Here is a 24,200-nt window from a genome sequence, read left to right on the forward strand (position 1 = left end):
CAATTTGACCCGATATTACAAAGATTGGGGGTTCCTGTTTGTTGGCGTGGTGGGGGGGAGGTGGGGCAGGAGGCTGGGGAAGGGGTATGCTGGAATGACAATATGATCACGGAAGTGTGGAAGTTGAAGTCTATGTTGCCTTTCTCCTCCTGAAGCTGTGCTTTATCACAGAAAGTCTTGACCATCTTATATGCAGGTGGCACAATGGTGAGCACTGCCACTTCATAGCACCAGGGACTGGGTTTCAATTCCAGCTTCAGTCACTGTCTGTATGGAGTTTGCACATTCTCCCTGTGTCTGTGTGGGTTTCCTCTGGGTGCTCCAGTTTCCTCCCATAATCCAAACTTGTGCAAGTTAGGTTGTTTGGCCATATTAAACTGACCCTAGTGTCAGGGGCATTAGCAGGGTAAATATGTGGGGTTGCGGGAATAGGGCCTGGGTGGGATTGTGATTGGAGCAGGCTTGATGGACCAAATGGCCTCCTTCTGCACTGTAGGAATTCTATGATAAAAGGGTGGAGATTTGCAGTGCTTTTCCACTCAATACCTACTAAACATATCAGAAAGTAGGTTTTGTCTACTCAAGCATAAGGTAATATTCCATGGTATGGTGTCTTAATTACTAACTTCTCTGGAATGAAGAATTCACGTGTTGGCATCACAGGCATGTTCAATTGTGGATTGTGGGGGCAAGTGAGGCAGAGTCCAAAATATTACGCCACTGTGACTATCCTGTGGGATCTTCCATTGGTGCCTGCCATGGCAGCTCAGGAAACCTGCTGTAGACAGGGTGTAAAACCGATTTCTGTCATGCTAATTGGATGCAAATGAAGGCCTGACTGGAATCATTCCCCTCTCCCACACACCCAATTCTCTGCAATGCCACAGGAAGCAATGCCAGTCTAGAACACATCTGGAACAACGTGGCTTACAGGAGCCAGTTGAACAACGCATGGGGCTGCCTTTGGAATTCAGGATGGAGGCTGCCAATGGCCTGGAATACCACAGCAGAAGGTGGGGGAAGAATCTTCAGGTGGACTCTCCAGATTCCATGTCATTGAGAAGTTCATCTCAGGAGTGTTCCTGGAGATTGATCTTTTTCAGGAGGTCCATCTTTTTCCTTGCTTTTACTTACAGTTGTTAATTTGTTCAGATGTCTTATAGCTAATATTTCATAAGTCTGAAACCTGCCATTTTTTATAGACCCTTTGGAAAATTAGGAAATCTGACAGATTAAAAATCTTAATTTGAAATGCAATTTTACATTTAAAATTGTAATACATGTCACAATGCAAACGACAATTTAATGTTATTTGCAGTATCCAGGAAGAAGGCTTTTCAAAGTCAGCTGGAGTAAAAATAATTTAAAAATAGGATAGCTATTTGAAGCTTAGAAGGTAATTGGGCAGGGGGGGGAGAGGGAGCAAGCAGGAGGTTAGTTACAGACAGCTCAAAAGAGCAGCAGCGATACAATGGGCCCAATAGCTGTAGAATCATAGAATCCTACAGTGCAGAAGGAGGCCATTTGGCCCATCGAGACTACACTGACCACTGTCCCACCAAGACCCTATCCCCATAATCCCAGGCACTTACCCTAGCTAGTCCCCCTAGCACTAACGAGCAATTTAGCATGGCCAGTCAAACTAACCTGCACATTTTTAGACTGTGGGAAGAAACCGGATTACCCAGAGGAAGCCCATGCAGACATGGAGAGAATGTGCAAGCTCCACACAGACAGTGAACCAAGCAGGAACCCTGGTCCCTGGCACTGTGAGACAGCAGTGCTAATCACTGGGCCACCGCGCTGCCGCCTTCTGAACTGTGGACTTCTATGGCTCAGTAATTGTTTTAATTCTTTAGGTGCACCATTTTAATATTTTGAATCACAAGTTGAATTCAATGCCAAGTTGTTCGTGGAGAAGTCCAGTTTCTGATAGCAAGGGCAAGGCTTTAACATTCAAATTCTACCCAATGCTCAAAACGCTTTATTTCCACTGGAATACTGATGTTCTCAGCTTTTCTTTGCTTGATTCTCCTCATGGCCGGATTTTCCAGTAAGTGTCACCCCAATATTCAGAATATCCAACACCAAGATATTTTACAATGGTGAAATGTTTAGATCTAAATTTACAGTTATATAGTTCTGTATAGAACTGTATAGTATGGTATATAGTTTTATATAGAAATAACATAGAATGTAAAAGCTTTACCACCCCTCAGAATGAAAAAAGCTCTAAATTATAGAAACATGGAAACTAGGCCATACAGCCCTCCGAGCCTGCTCCGCCATTTTATTATGATCATGGCTGATCATCGAATTCTCCTTTTCCTCCCGTATCTCTTGATCCCTTTAGCCTCACAAGCTATACCTAATTTCTTCTTGAAATCAGACAACATTTTGGCCTCAGTTACTTTTTGTGGTAATGAATTCCACACATTCACCACCCTCTGGCTGAATAAATTTCTCTTCATCTCAGTTCTAAAAGGTTTACCCCTTATCCTCTATCTATGATCCCTAGTTCTGGAGTCCCTCACCTTCAGGAACATTCTTTCTGAATCTACCCTGTTCGAGTTTCGAAGAGATCCCTTCTCATTCTTCTAAACTCCATTGTATGTAATCCTAACTGACATAGTCTCTCCTCATACGACAGATCTATGCACACATTATTATCTGAACAAAAGGATAACCAATGTTTTTACACAATATCGCACAGGGGTAGACTGTACACTGCCTTCTGCATTGCAGGGATTCTATGACGATGGACTGCAACAAAAAAGGATAATCGGGTAAGTACTTGAAAAATAATGCAGAAATGGTAATGAAATGAGTTTAGATTAGATGGTGCCAATCAGAGGGCTAGCAGCCATTCAGCCCATGGAGTCTGCACCGACCACAAACCCACACAGGTTCTATTCTCATAACCCCACTTGTTTACACTGCTAATCCCCCTGACACTAGGGTCAAATTATCATGGCCAAACAAACCTGCACGTCTTTTGGAGTGTGGGAGGAAACTCCACACAGATAGTGACCTGAGGCCAGAATCGAACCCGGGTCCTGGCGCTGTGAGGCAACAGTGCTAGCCACTGTGCCGCCATGGCTTTTTGGTTGATTATTCATTCATGGTAAAGAGAGTTGCAGTGTCTGCTATGATTGTCATTTAAAGTAAAATATCGCAAAAGTATTAATGTACCAAGGTAAGCGGAAGACATTTTTCTCTTCCACTGCTTCTTCCCTGATCTTGAGAATATCCGTCTAACTTTTTAAATTATGTTTCTTATCGTCGCAGATCCTTGTTTTGGATGTTGCTGGATCTTCTTTTCTTACTACAATATCTCATTCTCAACTGGTGCCTTTGTACCAACTGTGTTTTTTGTTCCATAAATTTATGATTTTGTTTGGTCAGTTGCAGCAAAGTAAGGTGGTGGGAGTTTTGTAAAAGGTACATTGCCAGAAGTGTGCTTAGGCACAACAGTTATATGGTGCGAGTCCAGCATCGAAACTTCTGTAGAATCTGACCAGTTGCAGTTGCCTGGACACCAGCATTTTGCAGGGTACAGAAATACAGAGGAGCAATTCAGTGGATTTTTTTTTCATTTAAAAAGAGCCAAAATCCCATCAGCTCTGTCACACCATAAAGAACAAAGAACAACCCAGCACGGGAAACAGGCCCTTCGGCCCAACGAGCCCGCGCCGCCGCATCACCCTACACCTATTTTACCCTGCATGTCTACGAATGGGACCCTACTCAGTCAGATTCAGGGAAGAAATAGTGTCAATTTGGTGGAAACCGATTAGCCTAAGAGCACATCTTTGGGGTGTGGGAGGAAACCGGAGCGCCCGGAGGAAACCCACGCAACCACAGGGAGAATGCGCAAACTCCCACAGACACAGGCCCAAATCCATGTATCTGCACAGCTAGCAGTGCTAGTCACTGAGCTGTTGTGGCGCCCGTCTATTGGTCCAGGATCAAGCACACACACCGACATGAAGTACTAGGCCACTCCTGGACTTCCAAGAGCAGCCCACGCACGACCCGCCGTGTGCATGCCCCTCGCTTGACACGAGGTGGAGTTTTATGAAGATCTTACTGATTATCTTATTCAGTCCAGTGTGTGGGCATGTTGCTGAAAGGTTTTTCTTGAAAAAGAAGCAAAACAACCAGAAGCATTGACTGTGCTGGTAACATTACAGAATGCCAGGTTGGAAGTGAAGCAGTAATGAGTATAATAGCTGGTTATTCTATCAGCACAAGAATAAGAGGGTTTTAAGTTGCTGGGGACACTGAAAACTCTTTACTGTTTATCTGCTGATTTATGACTTTAGCAAGTTTTATCGATGTTAGATACTTCAGACTGCAAAAAGGGCAGGGATTGCACTAGCAGACCTCAAAGGTGTACATGTGAACAATAATCCAGTGTTAAATTACACAACAGACTATGTAGCAACCATAATTTAACTCTGATACCCAAATGAGTAGAGATAGACTTATGCTTACAAACTAACTCCTGGTCTTCCCTTGGTATTAAAACCACAAATCCATAATTAAAAAATAACTTTCTATTGTTTTGGACTCTCTTCCACTCAGTCCGTTGAAACCAAATGGTGGGAATATCAGGGAGTTGGACAACAATGACAACTTGCATTTATATAGCACCTCTAATGAAGTAAAATATTCAAAGGTTTTCACCATTAGGAAATTAGGACATGTGACCAAAATCATAGTCAAAGGAATAGGTCTTGAAGAAGTCAGTGAGAGATATAGGGAGGTGATTCTGGAGTTTGGAGTCTCAGCATTTGAAGGGACAGCTATCGATGAGTTTAAGGTTTTAAGTTTATTTATTAGTGTCACAGATTGGCTTACATTCACACTGCAACAAAGTTACTGCAAAGGGAATCAGGAATTCACCATAGGTCAGCATTGAAGAATGCAGAGTTCTTGGAGGATTATTGGGTTGGACATGATTACAGAGATAGGAAGAGGTGTTACTAAACTGGGGCTAATATAGGTCAGCAAACACAGGGCGAGACAATGGGTAAATGGAACTTGGCAGGGGGTTAGGATGTGGGAAACATTTCTGCATTTTCATACAAAGTTTGAGTTTGATAAGTTGACAGGTCGTTGAGTTAAAAGCTGTCTGATTGTCATCTGCTGCTGGCCGCTCAAAATTACAAGCTTTCTCCCAGGCATCTGAGTCAGATTTACAACTATTTGCTGGATCGTGTACACACAAACCAGTTCAGCAGCTTCTGCAAGAACCTCCTTCCACAGCAGGCAGCCTATGCTGTGTGTAAATGGAAAAGCAAAGACTTGTACCACTGGAAAATAACAAACAGAGAAAACACCAAGCTAATTGTTGCAGGATCTGATACTAGGAGGGCTGCCTGCTGCCCCTGATCTGATTCTGCAAGTGGTTCCACAATGTGGAATCCTTCTTCCTGTCCTCATCCCTTCATTCCCATCTGGATAGATTCCGGACATTAGATCATGAAGGAAGTCCACAGCTGCCAGTGCTCAAAAGCTGTGCATCTGGGGCTGCATTTGAGGTTAGAGGGGAGGCAGTCCCAGCCTATTTCTCACTTGTATCCACAGCACCACACACCCCCCCCCCCGACAACTTTAAAAAAAAGGTCACCCCTCAGCAATAACACCTTAATGATAGAGAGTGAGATTTCTACCCCTCAGTGGGAGCAAGTCTCCTCTCTTAAACATTGCTGGTCAGTCAGAGTGGCTGGCAGCTCTCGCTGTCACTGCAAAGTCTGAACTCAGTGGTGGGTGGTGTTGGGACTGCAAATATTCCCCGGCATGAAGAGCAACGGATCCCAGTCTAAAGTTAAATCCCAGGCTTTTAGGGAAGAAAATGATTGGGTATCCTAGAGATGGGAGGAGTGAGAGTGGGGTGCACAAAGTGAGGGTGCCCACAATACTCACAGGACAACTCTCAAAGGATTGCCCACTCCTTCCCATCTTTTCACCTCACAAGGTGAAAAAGCCAACTCCCCAATTTTTCTCACTACCAACCACACTATGGCATGGGCAACATGGCATTCTGGTCAATTAACAAGTTCAATTGCACATTAATAATTTCTTTAAAGAGTGTGGAGTTGCAGATTTCTGCCCCTTCAGCTTATTCACTGCATTATAGGGACCAGGTCAGGGCTAGGCAGGAAGATGGTGGTCGAGCCACCTGTCATATTTACCTGCTCTTCCCCTTCTACGTCCCACCACTGCTTAAAGCATGAGTGGCTTTAAGCAGTGGTTGGGGGGGGGATGGTGGTGGTGGTGGGAAGGGGATATAAATTCCAACTTTTTGTTGCACGTATGGCCAACATTAATGTGAGTGAAGATCAATTTAGGCATAGCAAAAAAAAGGGATTTGACCATAAAACATAGGAGCAGAAATAGGCCATACAGCTCTTTGATTCTACTCTGTCATTCAGTGAGATCGTGATTGATCTGGTGTGATAATCCTCAACTCCACTTTCTCACCTTATCCCCATAACCCTCCATTCCCTTACTGATTAAAAATCTATTTCAGCCCTGAACATACTTAACCACCAAGCCTCTATAGCTCTCGTTGGTAAAGAGTTCCACAGATTCACTGATCCGAGGAGAACAAATTCCTCCTTATCTCTACCTTAAGTGGATGAACCCTTACTCTGCAATAATGCCCTCCAACACCTCTACTTTCTCAGAAGGCTAAGGAAATTTGACATGTCTGCTACGATTTCACCAACTTTTACAGATGCACCACTGAAAGCATTCTTTCTGGTTGTATTGCAACTTGGTATGGCTCCTGCTCTGCCTAAGACTGCAAGAAACTACAAAGGGTCGTGAATGAAGCCCAGTCCATCACACATTGACTCTGTCTACACTTTTCCACTGCCTCGGAAAAGCAGCCAGCATAATTAAGGGACCACACACCCTGGACACACTCTCTTCCACCTTTCTCCATTAGGAAAAGATACAAAAAGTCTGAGGTCACATACCAACCCGACTCAAGAACAGCTTCTTCCCTGCTGCCATCAGACTTTTGAATGGATCTTCCTTGCACTAAGTTATCTTTCTCTACACCCTAGCTCTGACTATAAGACTACATTCTACACTCTCTCCTTTCCTTCTCTATGAATGGTATGTTTTGTCAATATAACATGCAAGAATCAATACGTTTTACTGTATACTAATACATTTGACAAAACAAATCAAATCAGTACCTTGGTCCATCCATGGTGATCTTGAACACTGTCAACTGAGAGAGCTACAATTTTCACATTATGTTTTTGAAATTCTAGGGCCAGCTTTGACATGCAGCCCAGCTCTGTAGTGCAGACAGGGGTGTAGTCTGCTGGGCGAGAGCAAAGGAGGCCCCATCTGTACAACAAACAAAAATAAACCATCAGTACACCACTTCCCATTTTGGATCTGGATGTCAAGAGAAACGATGCCCAGGCAAAACCCTATTGAATTTTTAAAATTATTTAAAAGTTATTCATTTGTGGGATATGGGCATTGCTAGCTGGCCAGCATTTACTTCCCATCCCCATTTGCCCTTAAGAAGGTAGTGGTAAGATGCTCCAGTCCATGTGCTGTGGGTTGAGCCACAGTGCTGTTAGGGAGGTAATTTTACAACTTTGGCCTAGTGACTGCGAAGGAACAGCGATATATTTCCAAGTCAAGATGGTGAGTGGCTTGGAGGGGGATTTGCAGTTGGTGGTGTTTCCATGTGTCTGCTGCCAATGTCTTTCTGGATGAAAGTGGTCGTAGGTTTGGAAGTTGCGGTCTAAGAATCTTTAAGAACATAAGAAATAGGAGCAGGAGTAGGCCATCTAGCCCTTCGAGCCTGCACCGCCATTCAGTAAGATCATGGCTGATCTGAAGTGGATCAGTTCCACTTTCCTGCTTTCTCCCCATAACCCTTAATTCCCTTGTCTATCAGAAACCTATCTACCCGTGACTTAAATATATTTAGTGAGGTAGCTTCCACGACTTCAATGGGCAGAGAATTCCAGAGATTCAACACCCTTTGAGTGAAGAAGTTCCTCCTCAACTCTGATCTAAACTGCGCCCTCTGTTATCTTGAGGCTGTACCCTCTAGTCCTGCTATCCTTTCTCTCTACCTCTACCCTATCTATCCCCTTCATTATCTTATATGTCTCTACAAGATACCCCCTCAGCCTTCTAAACTCCAACGAGTATAGACCTAGTCTATTTAGTCTCTCTTCATAGTCCAACCCCCTCATCTCCAGTATCAGCCTAGTGAACCTCCTCTGCACTCCCTCCAAGGCCAATATATCCTTGTCCAAATGCGGCGACCAAAACTGCACACAGTACTCCAGCTGCGGCCTCACCAGTACCCTGTCAGTTGCAGCAAGACCTCCCTACTTTTATATTCTATCCCCCTCCGTATAAAGGCCAACATTCCATTCGCCTTCTTGATCACCTGCTGCACCAGCAGACTGGGTTTTTGCGACTTGTGCACAAGGACACCCAGGTCCCTCTGCACCGTAGCATGCTGCAGCTTTTCGCCTTTTAAATAATAATCCCACCTACTATTATTTCTGCCAAAGTGGATAACCTCACACTTGCTAACATTATACTCCATCTGCCAGGTCCTCGCCCACTCGGTCAGTCTATCCAGATCTCTCTGCAGACTTTCCACACCTTCCACGCAATTTGCTTTTCCACTCATCTTCGTGTCATCAGCAAATTTCGTCACCCTACACTCAGTCCCCTCCTCCAGATCATCTATATAAATGGTAAATAGATGAGGCCCCAGCACCGATCCCTGCAGCACTCCACTAGTCACCAACCACCAACCAGAATAGCACCCATTGATACCAACTCTCTGCTTCCTATTAGACAGCCAATCCTCTATCCACGCTAACACGTTACCCCCAACTCCGTGCACCCTAACCTTCTGTAGCAACCTTTTATGAGGCACCTTATCAAACGCCTTTTGGAAATCTAAAAACACCACATCCACCGGTTCCCCTCTGTCTATCTTTGGCGAGTTGCTGCAGTGCATATTATAGATAATACACACTGCTGCTACTGAGCATTGGTAGTGGAGGGAATGGATGTTTGTAAACATGGTGCCAATCAAGTGGGCTGCTTTGTCCTGGATGGTGTCAAGCTTCCTGAGTGTTGTTGGAGCTGCATCCATCCAGGCAAGTGAGGAGTATTCTATCACACTCCTGACTTCTGCCTTGTAGATGGTGGACAGGCTTTAGGGAGTCAGGAAATGAGTTACTTACTGCAGTTCCTAGCCTTTGACCTGCTCTGGTAGCCATTTGTTTATGTGGCGAGTCTAGCTGAGTTTCTTGTCAATGGTAACGTCAAGGATATTGAAAATCAAGTGATAGTTTTCACAGTTTGACACAAAAGAGGTGGGAAGTTCACATCTCTTTTTAAAAATTATTGGTCACTATGAAGATGGTAACATAATTAAAATGGCAAATCAGGGCCTTGCTCATGAAGGCTGGTGATTTGAGGTGAAACACCAATACAACCTTTAACTCCGAGAGTTAAGAAGAGGAGAACAAGGGCCAGTTGTGACAATATGATTCAGAAAGGCAACCTAGGTCAGTGAGTGAACCGCATGAATGGCCCTCCTGCATCTCAGTGGGCCGCAGATTGAAATTGGGCTTGTTCACTAACCATGAGTTCATTAATAAGGTTGAAAACACGCCAAATGTTTCATGATGAGTTGTAGAAAATGCTTAATCATTGGTATATTCGTAAAACTATAATCAAATTCAAATTGTAAAAACAAAAGAAATATTTACACTTTGGATGCAGCGGGAATGCACAGCTCTCAGTCACTGATATGAGAAATCAGCACATAACTTGTCCTTGCTTTACACAAAAGTAAAAGTTCAAAAGGCGTACATTTAACCCTTCACTATCTTGTATTTTACGTCTATGCTGATTTATTTTTTGGTCAGTAATCCCATCCAGAGCCTCGGCTGCCTTTGGGGGAGATTCATGACAGGGTTTACAATTTGGGACTCTGCTCCAGCTGCTGGCGCCTGGCACCCCGAGCTGCTCCTCCTGGCCGGCAGGGGGCGGGGTTGAGCGGGTCCTCCGGGCCGGCAGGGGGCGGGGTGGAGCGGGTCCTCCGGGCCGGCAGGGAGCGCGTTGGAGCCGCGTCCTCCGGGTCGGGGGAGACGATCCTCCGGGCCGGCAGGGGGCGGGGCGGAGCTGGTCCTCCGGGCCAGGGGAAATGGTCCTTCTGGCCGGCAGGGGGCGGGCTGGAGCTGGTCTTCCGGGCGAATGGGTTTGAGATAAACGCCTTCGAGCGGTGAGGAGAAGCCGTCTCAGTTTCAGTGAAAGCTCTTCCCGGACATGGCGACTCATGTCAGCGAGCTGGAGGCAGCCAAGAAGACCTTGACGGAGGCTTTAGGGGAGAATGTGAAGCAGTGAGTGTGGCCGTAGGGAGGCTGTTGCTGCTGGAGTCGGGGCCCGAGACCGCCATTAACATTAACCCCTGTGTGGATCTGCTGCTTGGGTTCAGTCAGAGTGCCCGGGCCCTGCGGATATCCAGTGGGATGGGAGAGAGACCCTCTCAGTTGTTATTTAAATCCAGTGAGAGCCCAGGCTGCAAGTTAGTTGTGGGTATTGGAGTTGCGATAGATTTAAATCTAAGCAAGTGCGAAGTTATTAATTTTGGAGTGAAAAATGATGAGTACTTTCTAGATGGTATGAAGTTAAATACAGTGGATGTCCAAAGAGATTTGTGGGTCCAGGTTCCATAAAATGCCACAAACAGCTGCAGAAAATAACCAAGAAAACTAGGAATAGTGGCCTTAATATCTACAGATTCACAAGCATGATGCCTGGACGTCAGGGATTTAATTATGGGAGAGATTATACAAATTAAACCTGTTTTATCTAGAATTTAAAAGGTTAAGGGTGATCTGATTGAAGTCTTCAGGATACTAACAGGAAAAGACAAGGTAGATAAAGTTAAAACTAGTTCCACTGGAGAGTCTAGAGGAGTGCCAGTGGTCTATAAATTATGGCCAGACCATTCAGGAGAGATGTTAGGAAGCACTTTTACACACAAAGGATAGTAGAGGTTTGGAACTCTCTGCCACAAATGATTTTTGATGCTAGATCAGTTGCAATCAGTTTAAATCTGAGGTAGATATGTTTTTGTTAAGCAAAGGTATCAAGGGATATGGGCCAAAGCAAGTATATGGAATTAAGCCACAGCCTTGATCCCATTAAATGGCAGAATAGGCTCGATGGCCTGCTTCTGTTCCTACGATACCTCTGCCTGTCTCTGGAGTTCAAAAGGTGTACATTTGACCCTTCACTATCTTGTATTTTACTTCTATGCTGATTTATTTTTTGATTTGGATGTTTGGCAGAAATAGGCTAGAGGTTTAGACAGTGAATGATATGAATGGGTCAAATGTGCACCAGTAAGGGCAGCTTTTATTTAAAAGTAGTTCTCAAATAGTTAGGAACCATTAGATCTCATTATACAAAGCTTGAGTGAATTTGATGACTGCCAATTTAAAAAGTCTTTGTTTTCAATATTGCAAACTCAAAATGGACAAGAATCTTTATTTTTCCAATAAATGTTACAATCAAGCTAAATGACAGTTCACTGACACCTGTCTGAGGATTTCCCAACAAACACTCATGTCGTCCTGTTAATAACTTTAAATTGAAAGAAAAATAAAAAGCCCTTTAAGGATGTAACTAGTAGGGTAGATGAAGAGGAACCAGTAGATGTAATATATATGGGTTTCCAAATGACATTTGATGTGCAAAAGGTTAGTAGGCAAGATAAGGGCTCATGGAGCTGAGGGTAATTTATTATGGATAGACATTTGGTTAACAGATCGGAAACAGCGGCCATAAACTGGGTGTTTTCAAGGTGGTAGACTGACTAGCAGAACGTGGCAAGAATTTGTGTCAAAGTCCCAGCTATTTGTGATTTATATGCATGAATTACACAGAGTAGTGTATCTATATTTGTTGATGGGACAAAGCTATGTGCGAAGGTAAGCTGTGTGGAGGACACAGACTGCAAGAAATACAGACAGGTTGTGAATAAACAATAAAATTGCAGATGGAGTATATTGTAAGGAAGTGTGAAGTTATTCATTTTGATCATGAGAATAGAGAAACAGTACATCTTTTAAAAGTTGTAAAACTTATAAATATTGATGCCCAAAGAGATTGGGTGTGCTCATGCAAGAGACGCAGAAAGTTAGCATGCAGGTACAGTAAGCAATAATAAAGGCAATTGGCATGTTGGCCTCTATCAGTTGGGAGTACAGGAATGAAGAAATTCTACAGTTGGACAGGTTTTCGGTGAGACCTCATCTGGAATTCTAAGTGCAGTTTTGGTCTCTATTAAGGGAAGAATATAGTTGCATTGGAGGTTGTACAGTGAAGGTTCACTAAATTGGTCCTTGGGATGAGGGTTGTCATATGATGAGAGGCTAAGGAAATTGGGCTTGTATTCTCTGGAATTTGGAAGAATGAGGCAATCTCATTGAAATCTACAAAATTCTGCAGAGGCTTGATGAAGTGGACACTGAAATATACTGGATTCTGAAAGTGCTTGATGGAATAGATGCTGAGAGATTGTTTCTGCTATTTCTGGGAGTCTAGAATATGGGGGGCACGGTCTTAAGATAAGGTGCCAATTATTTAGGACTGAGATGAGGAGAAATTACTTCACTTAAAGGATTATAAATCTTTGGAACTCTACCCCAGTGGATTGTGGATTCTCCATTGTTGAATACGTTTAAGATTAGGATAGCCAAAATTTTGGTATCTCAGGGGACTGAGGGATATGGAGACTGCAGGGTGGGGAGGAGATTTGGAATCTAAAGAGAAAATTAGCCATGATTGTTCTGAATGGTGGAGCAGAAGTGATGGATCATTAAGTCATATGGTCTACTGTTCCTATTGTGGTATTATTGGAGCTCCTGCAGCTATGATAGTGAGATAATAAGAATCATTGCAGATTATGAAGATCCTTTTTTTAAATATAACAAAATGCTTTAGTGTATGACCAGAGTCGGCCTTTGACTACTTATAAACCTGTTTGATCTTGCCTCTGATTACCTGGAAGAATTGCGTTAAAATATATATCTTGCAGTACATTCTGCATTGCCAACTTTATTCCACACCTAATTAGGAATGAAGTAAAATGTACCAGCATTTCATGTACATCATCCTTCCAGTGATGCCTGAAGGGTGACATAGTCGTTGTTTTCGCATCTGAATGATGCGTGGGTGTCTTGTCTTTGACGTTAGCGTGATTTAGAATAGGTGACATGCATGCTAATGTCTTGGATGCAATTTCCTTGCATCTTGACACCTGATTTTTCAACATAAGAAAATAGGAAGTTTTTTTTAATCTAATTTGGGAAGAAATTAATATTTGCTGATTCACCACTGAAATTATTGTACATAGAAGAAGTTGGGTTTGAAGGGCTAATTTTTTTAACAGGACTTATACATACATTTACAGTGTGACGTACGGCTGAAAAAAAAATCAAATCTGAAGGTTGGAGGAAGATACAGCAGCTGAGGTTTAATTTTTATGATATTGCTGTTAATAATTGCTGAGCTGCCCAAAGAGAAACTTGGATTAGATATCTCAACAATTTGCAATTTGTATTTTATTATGAAAAGATATGGGTACTGAAGTCAGGAACAAAATATTCCAGTGCCACTTTTGGAGGTTTTAAACATTAAATCATTTATTTAAAAAAAGAAAACTTAAAGACGTGATTATAATTACACAGTTAAAAATAGTCCCAAAAATATTTCCCACAAGATTTATGTCTAGTTCACTTCACAGCCTAATATCCCTTTTCAGTCAAAAAAATCCAATAATACTACCATAAGATATCCATGGTTACTATAGGGGAGGTATTCATAAGGCTTCTCCCCCCTCACTTGATAAAGGAAATTCAAGGCGTGTAACAAAAGTTTGTCTTCAAGAACAGAAATAATTTTTGAGCATTTAGAGCTCACTTTGCCTCTTTCACAGCTATCTCTAAACAGAGCATATTCTTCAGGATATTGCATGGCCGCTGTCTATTCTTCCAGCTTTCAATCCTTGCTTAAGTATGTCTTTTCTCATTCATTTTTAAAACCCATTGTTCATAACATTCTTCGCAAGTTACCTTTCCCAGAATATAAAAAAAATTATGTTGCTTTATAACTACTACCTTTGGGTACAAATAAGCTTAATATGTTGTTTTATTCGTTTATGATCTGTGCCAGTTGTAAATTTTCCTTTTGAAGTACAACCACTAATCTTCAACTACCCTCTTATCCCCTAATGCAAAATTCTATTCATGTTGTTCCCTGGTACTCCACCATGTGCACCTGCATTACTTCTATATCTAACCCTTTCCGATGATTTAACCTTTACAGTCTAACTGTCTTCGGTTTAATTAAATTAGTCACACGTGTGCACACAGCACCCATAGTCTGTTTCACAGTAAACCACAGTGAAATTGGGAAACTCCGATATTTCTTTACGTCATCACATTTGCGTAAAATTGTTCCACAGATTGTTTTATCGCCCATAACCAGTCCTGGTTCATCCTCTCAAAACACGGTTGTCTACTCACAAACCTTATTGAGTTCTTTGAGAAGATGACCAAAGAGGTGGATAAGGGTAAAGCAGTTGATGTGGTGTATATGGATTTTAGCAAAAAGTTTGATAAGGTTCCCCATGGTAAGCTACTACAGAAAATACGGAGCATGGGATTGAGGGTGATTTAGCAGTTTGGATCAGGAATTGACTAGCTGATAGAAGATAGAGGGTGGTGGTTGATGGAAAATATTCAGCCTGGAGTTCAGTTATTAGTGGTGTACCGCAGGGTTCTGTTTTGGGGCCTCTGCTGTTTGTCATTTTTATAAATGACCTAGATGAGGGTGTAGAAGGATGAGTTAGTAAATTTGCGGATGACACTAAAGTCGGAGGAGTTGTAGACAGTGCGGATGGATGTTACAGTTTGCAGAGGGACATAGATAAGCTGCAGAACTGGGCTGAGAGGCGGCAAATGGAGTTTAATACGGAAAAGTGTGACGTGATTCACTTTGGAAAGAGTATCAGGATTACAGAATATAGGGCTAATGGAAGGACTCTTGGTAGTGTCGACGAGCAGAGAGATCTCGGTGTACGTGTGCATAGTTCCCTGAAAGTTGGCACCCGGGTTGATAAGGTTGTTAAGAACGCGTACAGTGTGTTAGCTTTTATTGGTAAGGGGGATTGAATTTTGGAGCCGTGAGATTATGTTGCAACTGTACAAAACTCTGGTGCAGCTGCACTTGGAGTATTGTGTACAGTTCTGGTTGCCGTATTATAAGAAAGTTGTGGAAGCGTTGGAAAGGGTGCAGAGGGGTTTACCAGGATGTTGTCTGGTATGGTGAGAAGGTGTTATGAGGAGAAGCTGAGGGACTTGAGGTTGTTTTCGTTAGAGAGAAGAAGGTTACGAGGTAACCTAATTGAGGCATACAAGATGATCAGCGGATTAGATCGGATGGACAGTGAGAGCCTTTTTCCGCAGATGGTGATGGCTAACACGAAGGGACGTAGTTTTAAATTGAGGGGTGATAATTATAGGACAGATGTCAGAGGTAGGTTCTTTACTCAGAGGGTAGTAAGGACATGGAATGCCCGGCCTGCAGCAATTGTGGACTCGCCAACTTTAAGGGCGTTCAAATGGTCACTGGATAGGCATATGGATAATATTGGAATAGTTTAGGTTAGAGGGTCATTAGATTGGCTCCAGGTCGGCGCAACATCGAGGGCCGAAGGGCCTGTACTGCGCTGTAATGTTCTATGTACTGGTCTGATGTATGTAATATCCTTCTTGAGGACCTGCAAGTTCGATCTTATATGAAGACCAACTCATTCAGACTCCTCTCTCAGTGGGTACAGAAGCCAGCCTAGAGGCTGGCTTCTATCATAGCTGAAAACTCAAATTATCATCATTCTAATGAACTATAATGAACACTTAATGTAAGAACATAAGAAGTAGGAGTAGGCCGTCTAGCCCTTCGAGCCTACCCCGCCATTCAATAAGATCATGGCTGATCTGTCCTGTCTCAGTTCCACATTCGCGCCCTCTTCCCCATAAGCCTTAATCCGGAAATGTGTTGTTTTAGTAAAAAACAACTCAGCGTGTCTTGGTGCAGTGCGAGAATTAATTTGATTTGGTTTATTTGGTTTGCCTGAAAGAGAGAGCGAGAGATGACCGCTTTTCCAAATTCGCACCCTGCCTACCTACTGCAGATGTGGAGATGCGGACACTGGACTGGGGTAAACGCAGTAAGAAGTCCCCTTTTGGGCAAACCCCGAAAGCTAGTGAGTTTACTATCAGATAAACTTGTTGGACTTTAACCTGGTGTTGTGAGACGTCTTACTGTGTTTACCTACTCCAGACTAGGTTGTGTGTGTCAGAGCTTCTGCCAGGAGTTCTCTCTCTCTCAGACATACAAGTCGCTCATTTGAATGAGGAAGTGGGGGGAGTGAGATCAGGGCGAGAGGGTGGGAGGTAATCTGCGGCGGCCCGATCCGGAGTGGATCTGGATCCGGATCCGGAGCGGAGTTTGATGAGTGTGGAGTGGGAGGGGAGAAGGTGGCGCTGGCCAGCAGCTGTTGCTCGTTAGGCAGAGAGAGCTGGGGCAAGCTTCCGCGGGGCTGCCAGGCAACCGCAGGGAGAGAGAGAGAGAGACAAGGCGACCTCTCTGCAGTCCAGCTTTTGGTGCTGGGAACGAAACATTTTTTGAGCCGGTGGATTGTGTTTTTTTTCCCCCTCCTCCCTTCTCGCCAATGATTTCTCCGTCTCCTGTGGAACTCTTGCAAGCCCCGATGTGGGCACTCACGGCATGTTCGACCGCAAGCGCTCGGCAGTGCGGAACATCCAGCGGAGCTTGGTCCTGGAACTGCTGGACGAGCCCAATGTGGCCCTGCAGAGCTATCAAGCCCGGTGTCCGGAGGAAAACAACTCCTCGGTATGTGTCTGAGAGAGAGGCGAGGCTTGATTCTCACTGTGTGGGGGGTTGGTTACTGATGGCTGTATTGAGCAGATAGTTGTCGCTGGACTCGCTGTACACATTCCAAATGGCAAGTTTATTTTTTCCCATAATAAGGTTATTTCGCGGCAAATCCTGACTCTGCATCAGTGGTTGAAGGAGAGAAGGATTATATTTGAGTGGCATCTGTGTGAAATATATCTAGGACTGCATAATAATTTCTGTGCTGTATTATTTTACTCGTATTAAGTAATAACTGGTTTTTGAACGAACAACCATTTGGTGTGCTTTATTCATCAATCAAATTAGAAACGCCACTTTATTTTAGTTGGCCACTTCAATTTATTAAGCCAGAAATGTCAGTTTTAATTGACTACTTATTCATTTATGCTAGAAAAGACAATTTGTTTTAATGGACTATTTCTGGAAGACCCCTTTGGCCTGTTTGGAAGAGGCTGTTACTGTCTTCCCCAGTGAGATGGCTGGTGGATAGATATTCGCCATAGCATTACTGATGGGAGAGTCTACACAGCAGTCGTCACTCACTGCTCCGTCCTCTCAGTTTTTGCCTCTCGCAGAGAAGGTCTTTCGCATACTTGAGTGCGACTTTTTATTGGAACAGTTCTGACGTGCAACCGCTGAGGGGGCTGTTGTATTAGTTTTTTAATCATATTGCAAATTCAGCAAATTAAGATTTGTATGTGTTAAACGTAACATGACATTTGAAAACAGGAATTGCTTTAAATTCACCGAATGAGAAGTTTCAGTGGTATTTCAACATGCATGACCAAGTAGCTTCATCGTTCATTCCATCAAATCAAATGTGTTCGCAAAGGGCCTGGCTGCGCAAAAATGTTACAAGCAAAATTCTGGTCCAGGTGAAGCCCCGAGTTCTTGTTTCGGTGTTACTAGTTGGGGAAAGGGAGGGACGGGGGAGGAATTCAATGTTTGGCTGTGTTGAAACGCCTCAACAATGCAATCTTTCGCTCCTAGCCCTTACACTTTGGATGCTGCTAATTACTTTATTAGAAAAGCGTACCGCAGCTATAGAATCGCCCGGTTGCAAAATATTAGCTACTGATAAGGGACAAAATCTGAATAATCTTGTGCTGGGGACGGGAGCGGGGTAAGGGGGAAATGTACATCTGCTATTAGAATAATGAAGTTTCAGGTTCTATCCTGATATACATCCGTTCCTGGAGGTGTAGTGTGGCAAACCCGTGCTCCAAACATGAGATGTTGACTGATAACAAAGGTTCCCGATTGTTGAAGGATTTTTGTTGTGGTATTCTTTAAAAATGAATCGTCAATCCACACACTTTAAACAAAGGCACGTTTAATTAACTGCGGAGCCGTGGCCTCGGAGTTCTGCTACAGTGTGGGATTTTCTAAAATATTTGTATTTTCCCCAACCTAAAGGTAACGGGGGATTGGGAAGCACTGTCATTGTTCATCTGCAGCTATTGTGCACAAGCTCAGCTGAGGCCAAGCTGCAGATAGCTTCCTTTTTAATTTACATACAGTAACGGCTTTGTGCAGGGAGGATAATATCCAGGGAGATAGAAAGCAGCTTCAGGTAATTGACTTCACTGTCGGGTGAAAATCATGTTCTGTCTTTGTGTGTGTGTGTATGAGAGAGAGTGGGGGGGGGAGGGAGGGAGAAGAATCGGAAAGGGGTTTATGATGGGAGTAGTGGAGCTGCCTGGGTAGTGTATATCGCATAACTGCAGTGATGCATCAGAGATCTGACTTTGCAGAGGAATTCGTTTGCACGTTTCATTATAAAGTTGAACATTCTGATGCTAAGTATTATTTTGGAAGGTTACTATTCCTTTCCAAAAGAGAATAAGATGCAATTTCATTCCACTCTTTGATTTTTCCCAAAATGAGTTCCATGAGATTATTAGTTTTTACAGCAGATATTATGCAATTTGTCCAATCCAATTAATTTGGTGCCTGTATTAGTGATTAATTAGAATTTGCTACAAATAAGAAAGATCTATGAAGGCTGTATCAGTGTTATAACTTTCACATGTTGCTCTGGCATTAATCTTGCACATTGGTCAATGATCACTTCTGACAAAAGTATCATGTCAAATTAGTGAAGGGGAGGAAGAAGGAGGTAGTCAATTCCTTTAAACCCATCTTTATTTTCAAGAAATGACACATCTGAAGTGAGTTGTTTATGACTTTTGTCCATGGCTGCTTCAGTGTTGATGTAAAGTTTTCCTTTTTTCTATCTGGCATGCTGTGATTAAAAGAATTTTCTTCATTCAAGGGATTCTTTCTAAATAAAAGGGTTGAGCAGTGAGCACAAGTTATATGAAGTGCACAACCATGAGAGCTTGTTGCTATTTTCCCTTGTCAGAGGTAAGAAATTGACGTGTTGCTGATGCTGAATAATCTTTAAATTTGAATTTATTGCCAGGGCATGTTTCATGCCAGTGATCTATATAATCACATTAGTGTGAGTCTCAATCTTCTGAGGTGATGGGCGGTGTGTTTCTGCATGGGATGATTGCCTCAAATTTGAGGTGACTTAAGGTTGTGCAGTGAGCATAATATTTAACGTGCTTCACTTGTCCTGGCTGAGGTACTATTACAAGAGCTTTTGACTGCATGTCTCCTTGCCTGACTTAGCTCACTTCCAATTGGGCTCAACTATGTCCATTAGGGGTCTTGAATGTCATCAGGACTTGCTCTACGTTTTCATAAATTTTGCTTTGAAGGATTTTTCATAATGACATCTCATCTCATTCCAGGGACAAAAACAACAAATGCTGGAAAACCTCAGCAGATCTGACAACATCTGGAGAGAGAATAGAGCCAATGTTTTGGGTCAGGATCATCACTTGGCGCCACAAAGGATCATCCTAGCACTCTCTCTCTCTCTCCCCCCTGCATATGCTGTCAAACCTGCTGAGGTTTTCCAGCATTTTCTGTTTTTGTTTCCAATCTCTGCATCTCAGTATTTTGCTTCTGGCATGCCAGAGATTTGCACATAATCTAGATTTCCTCAATAGCACAGTGCTGAGGAAGCACAGTCTTTCAGATGAGACGTGAAACTGAGGCTATGTCTTTCTCTCTTACAGGCTTCTTGTTGAGGTACTTTTCTATAACTAGGGATCATAGTTTGAGGATGAGGGGTAAACCTTTTAGAACTGAGGCGAGGAGAAATTTCTTCATCAAGACGGTGGTGAATGTGTGGAATTCATTACTACGAAGTATTTGAGGCCAAAACATTGTCTGATTTCATAAAATCATTGAATCCCTACAGAGTGGAAAGAGGCCATTTGACCCATCGAGCCTGCAACAATTGCAGCCAGGGCCTACCTCCATAACCCTACGTATTTGTGTCCGCTGATACTAAAGGGTAATTTAGCATGGGTCAGTCAACCTAACCCACACATTCTATGATCAACCATGAACAAAATGAAAGGCCTTTTGAGCCTGCTCTGCCAAATGATCTACTCTGCTTCTGATTTCTATGTACCCAGCATCACAGATGCCAGTCTTCAGCCAAATCAATTCACTCCATGTGATATGAAGAATATTGGCAATCAGTCAGCTCTCTTCCAGGTTGTCATTGGTGGCATTCCTCAGGATAGTGTCCTCAGTGCAACAATCTTCAACTGCTTCACCAGTGAACATCCTTCCACCCAAAGGTCAGAAGTGAAGATTGTGGCTGACGACTGCACAGTTTGATGTTCACCATTTATGACTTTGTACTGAAGCAATTCCTATCCAAATACAGCAAGACCTGGGCAATATCTAGGTTTTGGCTTACAGGTGGCAGCATTCATGCATACCACACAAACACCAGGCAATGGCCATTAAGAGCAAGATAATCTAACTGTCGCATTCTTGACATTGACGTTCTGGGGTATTACCATCACTGAATCTCCCACTGGGGATTGATTATTGACCGAAAACTGGGTGTCCATTAACATCTAGAAGGACAAAGAGCAGCAAACGCATGGAAACACCACCACCTGAAAGTTTTCCTCCAAGTCCCACACCATCCTGACTTGAAGTATATTGCCATTCCATCACTCTTGCTGGGTCAAAATCCTGGAACTCCCTAACAGCATTCTGGCTATACCTGCATCTTTGGAACTACAGTGATTCAAGATGGCAGCTCACCACCACCTTCTTGAGGTCAAATAGAGATGAGTAATAAATCCTGGCCAAGGAGAAATTTTCCATATCCTGTAAATAAATCAAAAAGGACACAAGATCCCATGACACTATTTGAAAGAAGGCAGTCAGGTTCATCTCCATTCTGGCCAATATTTACCCCAGAACCAATATCATTAAAATAGTTCTGGTTATTATCTCCCAACTGGCCCATGTTGTGCACAAAATTGTTTGCTACATTTCTTGCATTGTAACAATGACTACAATTCATTGTGTATTATTTTTGAGGTTTCATCGAAGTCGTAAAAGGTGCTGTATAAATACTAAGACTTGGTTCTAAATTTATCAGAACTAAATCAATGAGAAGGTATTCAGACATGTGCTTCCCATATGTTGGGTTGCATTCCTTTGTAATAAAACGTCTTTAAGTCTGCAATGTGCAAATGCAAACATTATTTTGGTTTATTTATTCAATACCTCTTGCAGTTTGGTATTGAACTGGTTCACTCTCATTTCTGCACCCTAAATATTTTTAGGGCAATGTTGCGAAGTGGTATGTGGACTGCTTGTATTAGTTGATGCTGAAAACTCTGCCATTTTCCCACTTTAAGGGGGAAAAATTGGAATATTTGATTTGTTTACTGTATCTAGGCTAAACGTTATATGTTTTCAGAAGGACTTTTGGAAGAAACTGCAGATTGGCATTATCTCATGGATTCTTTAACATTTATTCAAAACTGTGAAAAACCCATCTGTCCCCTAACGAAAAATCCTTCCAAAAGAGCCTGACTGGATCAGTTGATTTGAGAACTCTCCTGTGTAATTTAGTAAAGTTATCAAGATAGCAAATCGAATATTGTAGTAAATATTTATCCCATAGTCTGTTAGGATGCAACAGATGCAAATGTAATGGAGATGTGACCAGACTGATGATTTATCTACGCTACTTTCAAAGTGCAAGGGCTCACAATGAAGCCTTGAATTAAAAATTGAAGTTTGGCTGCCTCGTTTTAAAGCTGCAGGAATGCTTGTGGCTGAGCAGAGTGGTGATATCCCCCTCAGTACAATGCATTGGCATGGCCAGGTAAGAAAATGAGTCAGTAGGATTTCTGAAAGGCAACTGAGTGATCTGTTATCTCTGAACATCAGGATAATCTGTCTCCAATTTGCTTTGGGGTGCACGGCTGCACTTTTGCAAATAATTCTCATCAGTGGTCCAAATTACATTTCCCTTTTCAAATCCATGTAAATGTGAGCACAAGTTGACACAGCAGTCGCCTCATGGTATACATCAAGTGGTAGGACTTCTGTTATGTCATTAATGATATTAGAGAAGAGGGGTCGGTTTTTTTCTGCAGAGAGGCATAAACCAAGTTATTGAAGACTGATTACATAAGCAGCGGCAAATTGCAAAGCAAAACGGCCAGGGAACAGGTTACTTGTCTTATCCCCTGGATGATGAATGAAAGGAAATGGTATTTGCTTTTTCATATGGATTGCAATCAGTGAAAATGTCAAAGTTCAGTCTTTTGAATTTTCTATTTTGCGTTATCTACTTTAAATTTCTATTTAGGTCTGAGCGATCTGTTGTTTTCATGTAGCTTCAAGGTTTGTATTTCTAAAGGTGCTGACTTTCTAACAAGTGTCCGTGGTGGGTGGCATTTGAATCAACTGAATTTATCCAGAAAGAAAAGCCAAATAGCTGGCTAAACCTTTTTTCAAAAAAATTGTTTCGAAAACCTCGTGAACGTTGCTGGAACTCTTGAGTAAAACTTGTTGCTGCTGACCTCTTTGGGATAAATGAGATGCAGAGCTATGGTCTCTATTTGACCTAAGCGCTCAAACACAGGATTGCTAGTTTTAATGAGTGTCACCTATCTCCGGACGTCTTAACTCCCCATGGATGATATCTGATGTTGAACATTGGTTTATGATTTGGATCCTTGAGTTGAGTATATTCATAAATCTGTGATAAGAAGGAATAAAAACTCCTACTTGTGTTGTCTGATAAGAGTGTAAACTACTACCGTAGTCAGCCAGCAGTTAACCATGAACTCATATTACAGCCCACTCTGCAGTTGTTGGACTCTCAGCAGCAACAGTAGCAAATTAACCTTGTTGACCCAGCAAAAGCTGGCAAGCAAGCATAATATCAACTTATTGATAACGTCCTTGCAGGGATGTTCAGAACTACTGATGTGGGAGCAATGTATTAAAAGAAAAATGTCAGACTCTGCAGTACATTCCATGTGGTAAATAGTTTTTTTTAGGACTTTGACTATTTTAAAAATGCTTTTGATCTATAGCTGTATGGTGTTGCCTCAATATAGAGTACTGTTGCACTTCCGTTCAATGACAGATATGGAAAAAGGAGGAAAAAGTATTGCTAATGCAGTAAAGGAGACTGCATCAAGGACCTGAGTTTGTTCATTATTATTGTTATGTGAATGGACAATCCATAACCAAGTTTAGTTTGAAACTAACTTGCAGTTTCAGCAGGCACAGTTGCTGGTTTGCAAGGCCAATGGTAAAGTGGCTTAACTGCTAGCAGCAACTTCTGAATATTTTGGTTTGACTACGTGTCTGCCTTTTGCCTAAAAAACTTAGTATGCCAATAGCAATGAGCACCATTTGCTCAGTGTTTTGATGGCAGAGTTTGGACCAGTCCCACTTGGGATGGAATGAACATGGTTGGTCCTTTCGAATAAAGCTGGAGCCCCAGTGAAATATTAAAAGTTGGAGTTAAACATCCACAGTACGTAGTAGCTGAAATTGCACAAAAAACTGATCAGAGGGAGCAATTGCAAAGAAAGGTGCTATACTCTCAAGGCACTTGTATGTTAAAATGGAGTGCTATGTTATTGCAATAGCACTTTTTTTGTTTAACAATTGACCTTGCTTGAAACAACAAGCATATTGTCCAGAAAGACAGTGAACATGCAGTACATTGAAGGTGCAGTGAAGGGCTGCCAGTTCCTATCTTGGAATCCTGTAGGATGTACAGTTCATTCTGCAGATAGAACGTGTCACTTGTTCAG

At 42.5% G+C, this 24,200-nt stretch overlaps 1 protein-coding gene and 1 long non-coding RNA gene across 2 annotated transcripts in view; one reads left to right on the forward strand and one right to left on the reverse strand.

The window, feature by feature from the left end:
* Positions 1 to 673: 673 nt before the first annotated feature.
* Positions 674 to 10,017, reverse strand: LOC145347935 (uncharacterized). The gene is made up of 3 exons (XR_013887874.1): positions 9,786 to 10,017; positions 7,215 to 7,371; positions 674 to 778 (listed from the first exon to the last, which is right to left on the reverse strand). It is a non-coding gene; the product is annotated as an uncharacterized LOC145347935 (long non-coding RNA).
* Positions 10,018 to 16,655: 6,638 nt separating this feature from the next.
* Positions 16,656 to 24,200, forward strand: part of LOC145347933 (ral guanine nucleotide dissociation stimulator-like 1) — a 107,557-nt gene continuing 100,012 nt past the window's right edge. The window contains 1 exon segment of the mRNA XM_080195921.1: positions 16,656 to 17,004. Coding sequence (XP_080052047.1) covers positions 16,879 to 17,004 — 126 coding nt within the window. The 5' untranslated portion in view covers positions 16,656 to 16,878.

The sequence above is a fragment of the Carcharhinus amblyrhynchos genome, chromosome 9 (genome assembly GCF_965287045.1).
Source record: "Carcharhinus amblyrhynchos chromosome 9, sCarAmb.v2.hapA, whole genome shotgun sequence".
Classification (NCBI taxonomy): domain Eukaryota; kingdom Metazoa; phylum Chordata; class Chondrichthyes; order Carcharhiniformes; family Carcharhinidae; genus Carcharhinus; species Carcharhinus amblyrhynchos.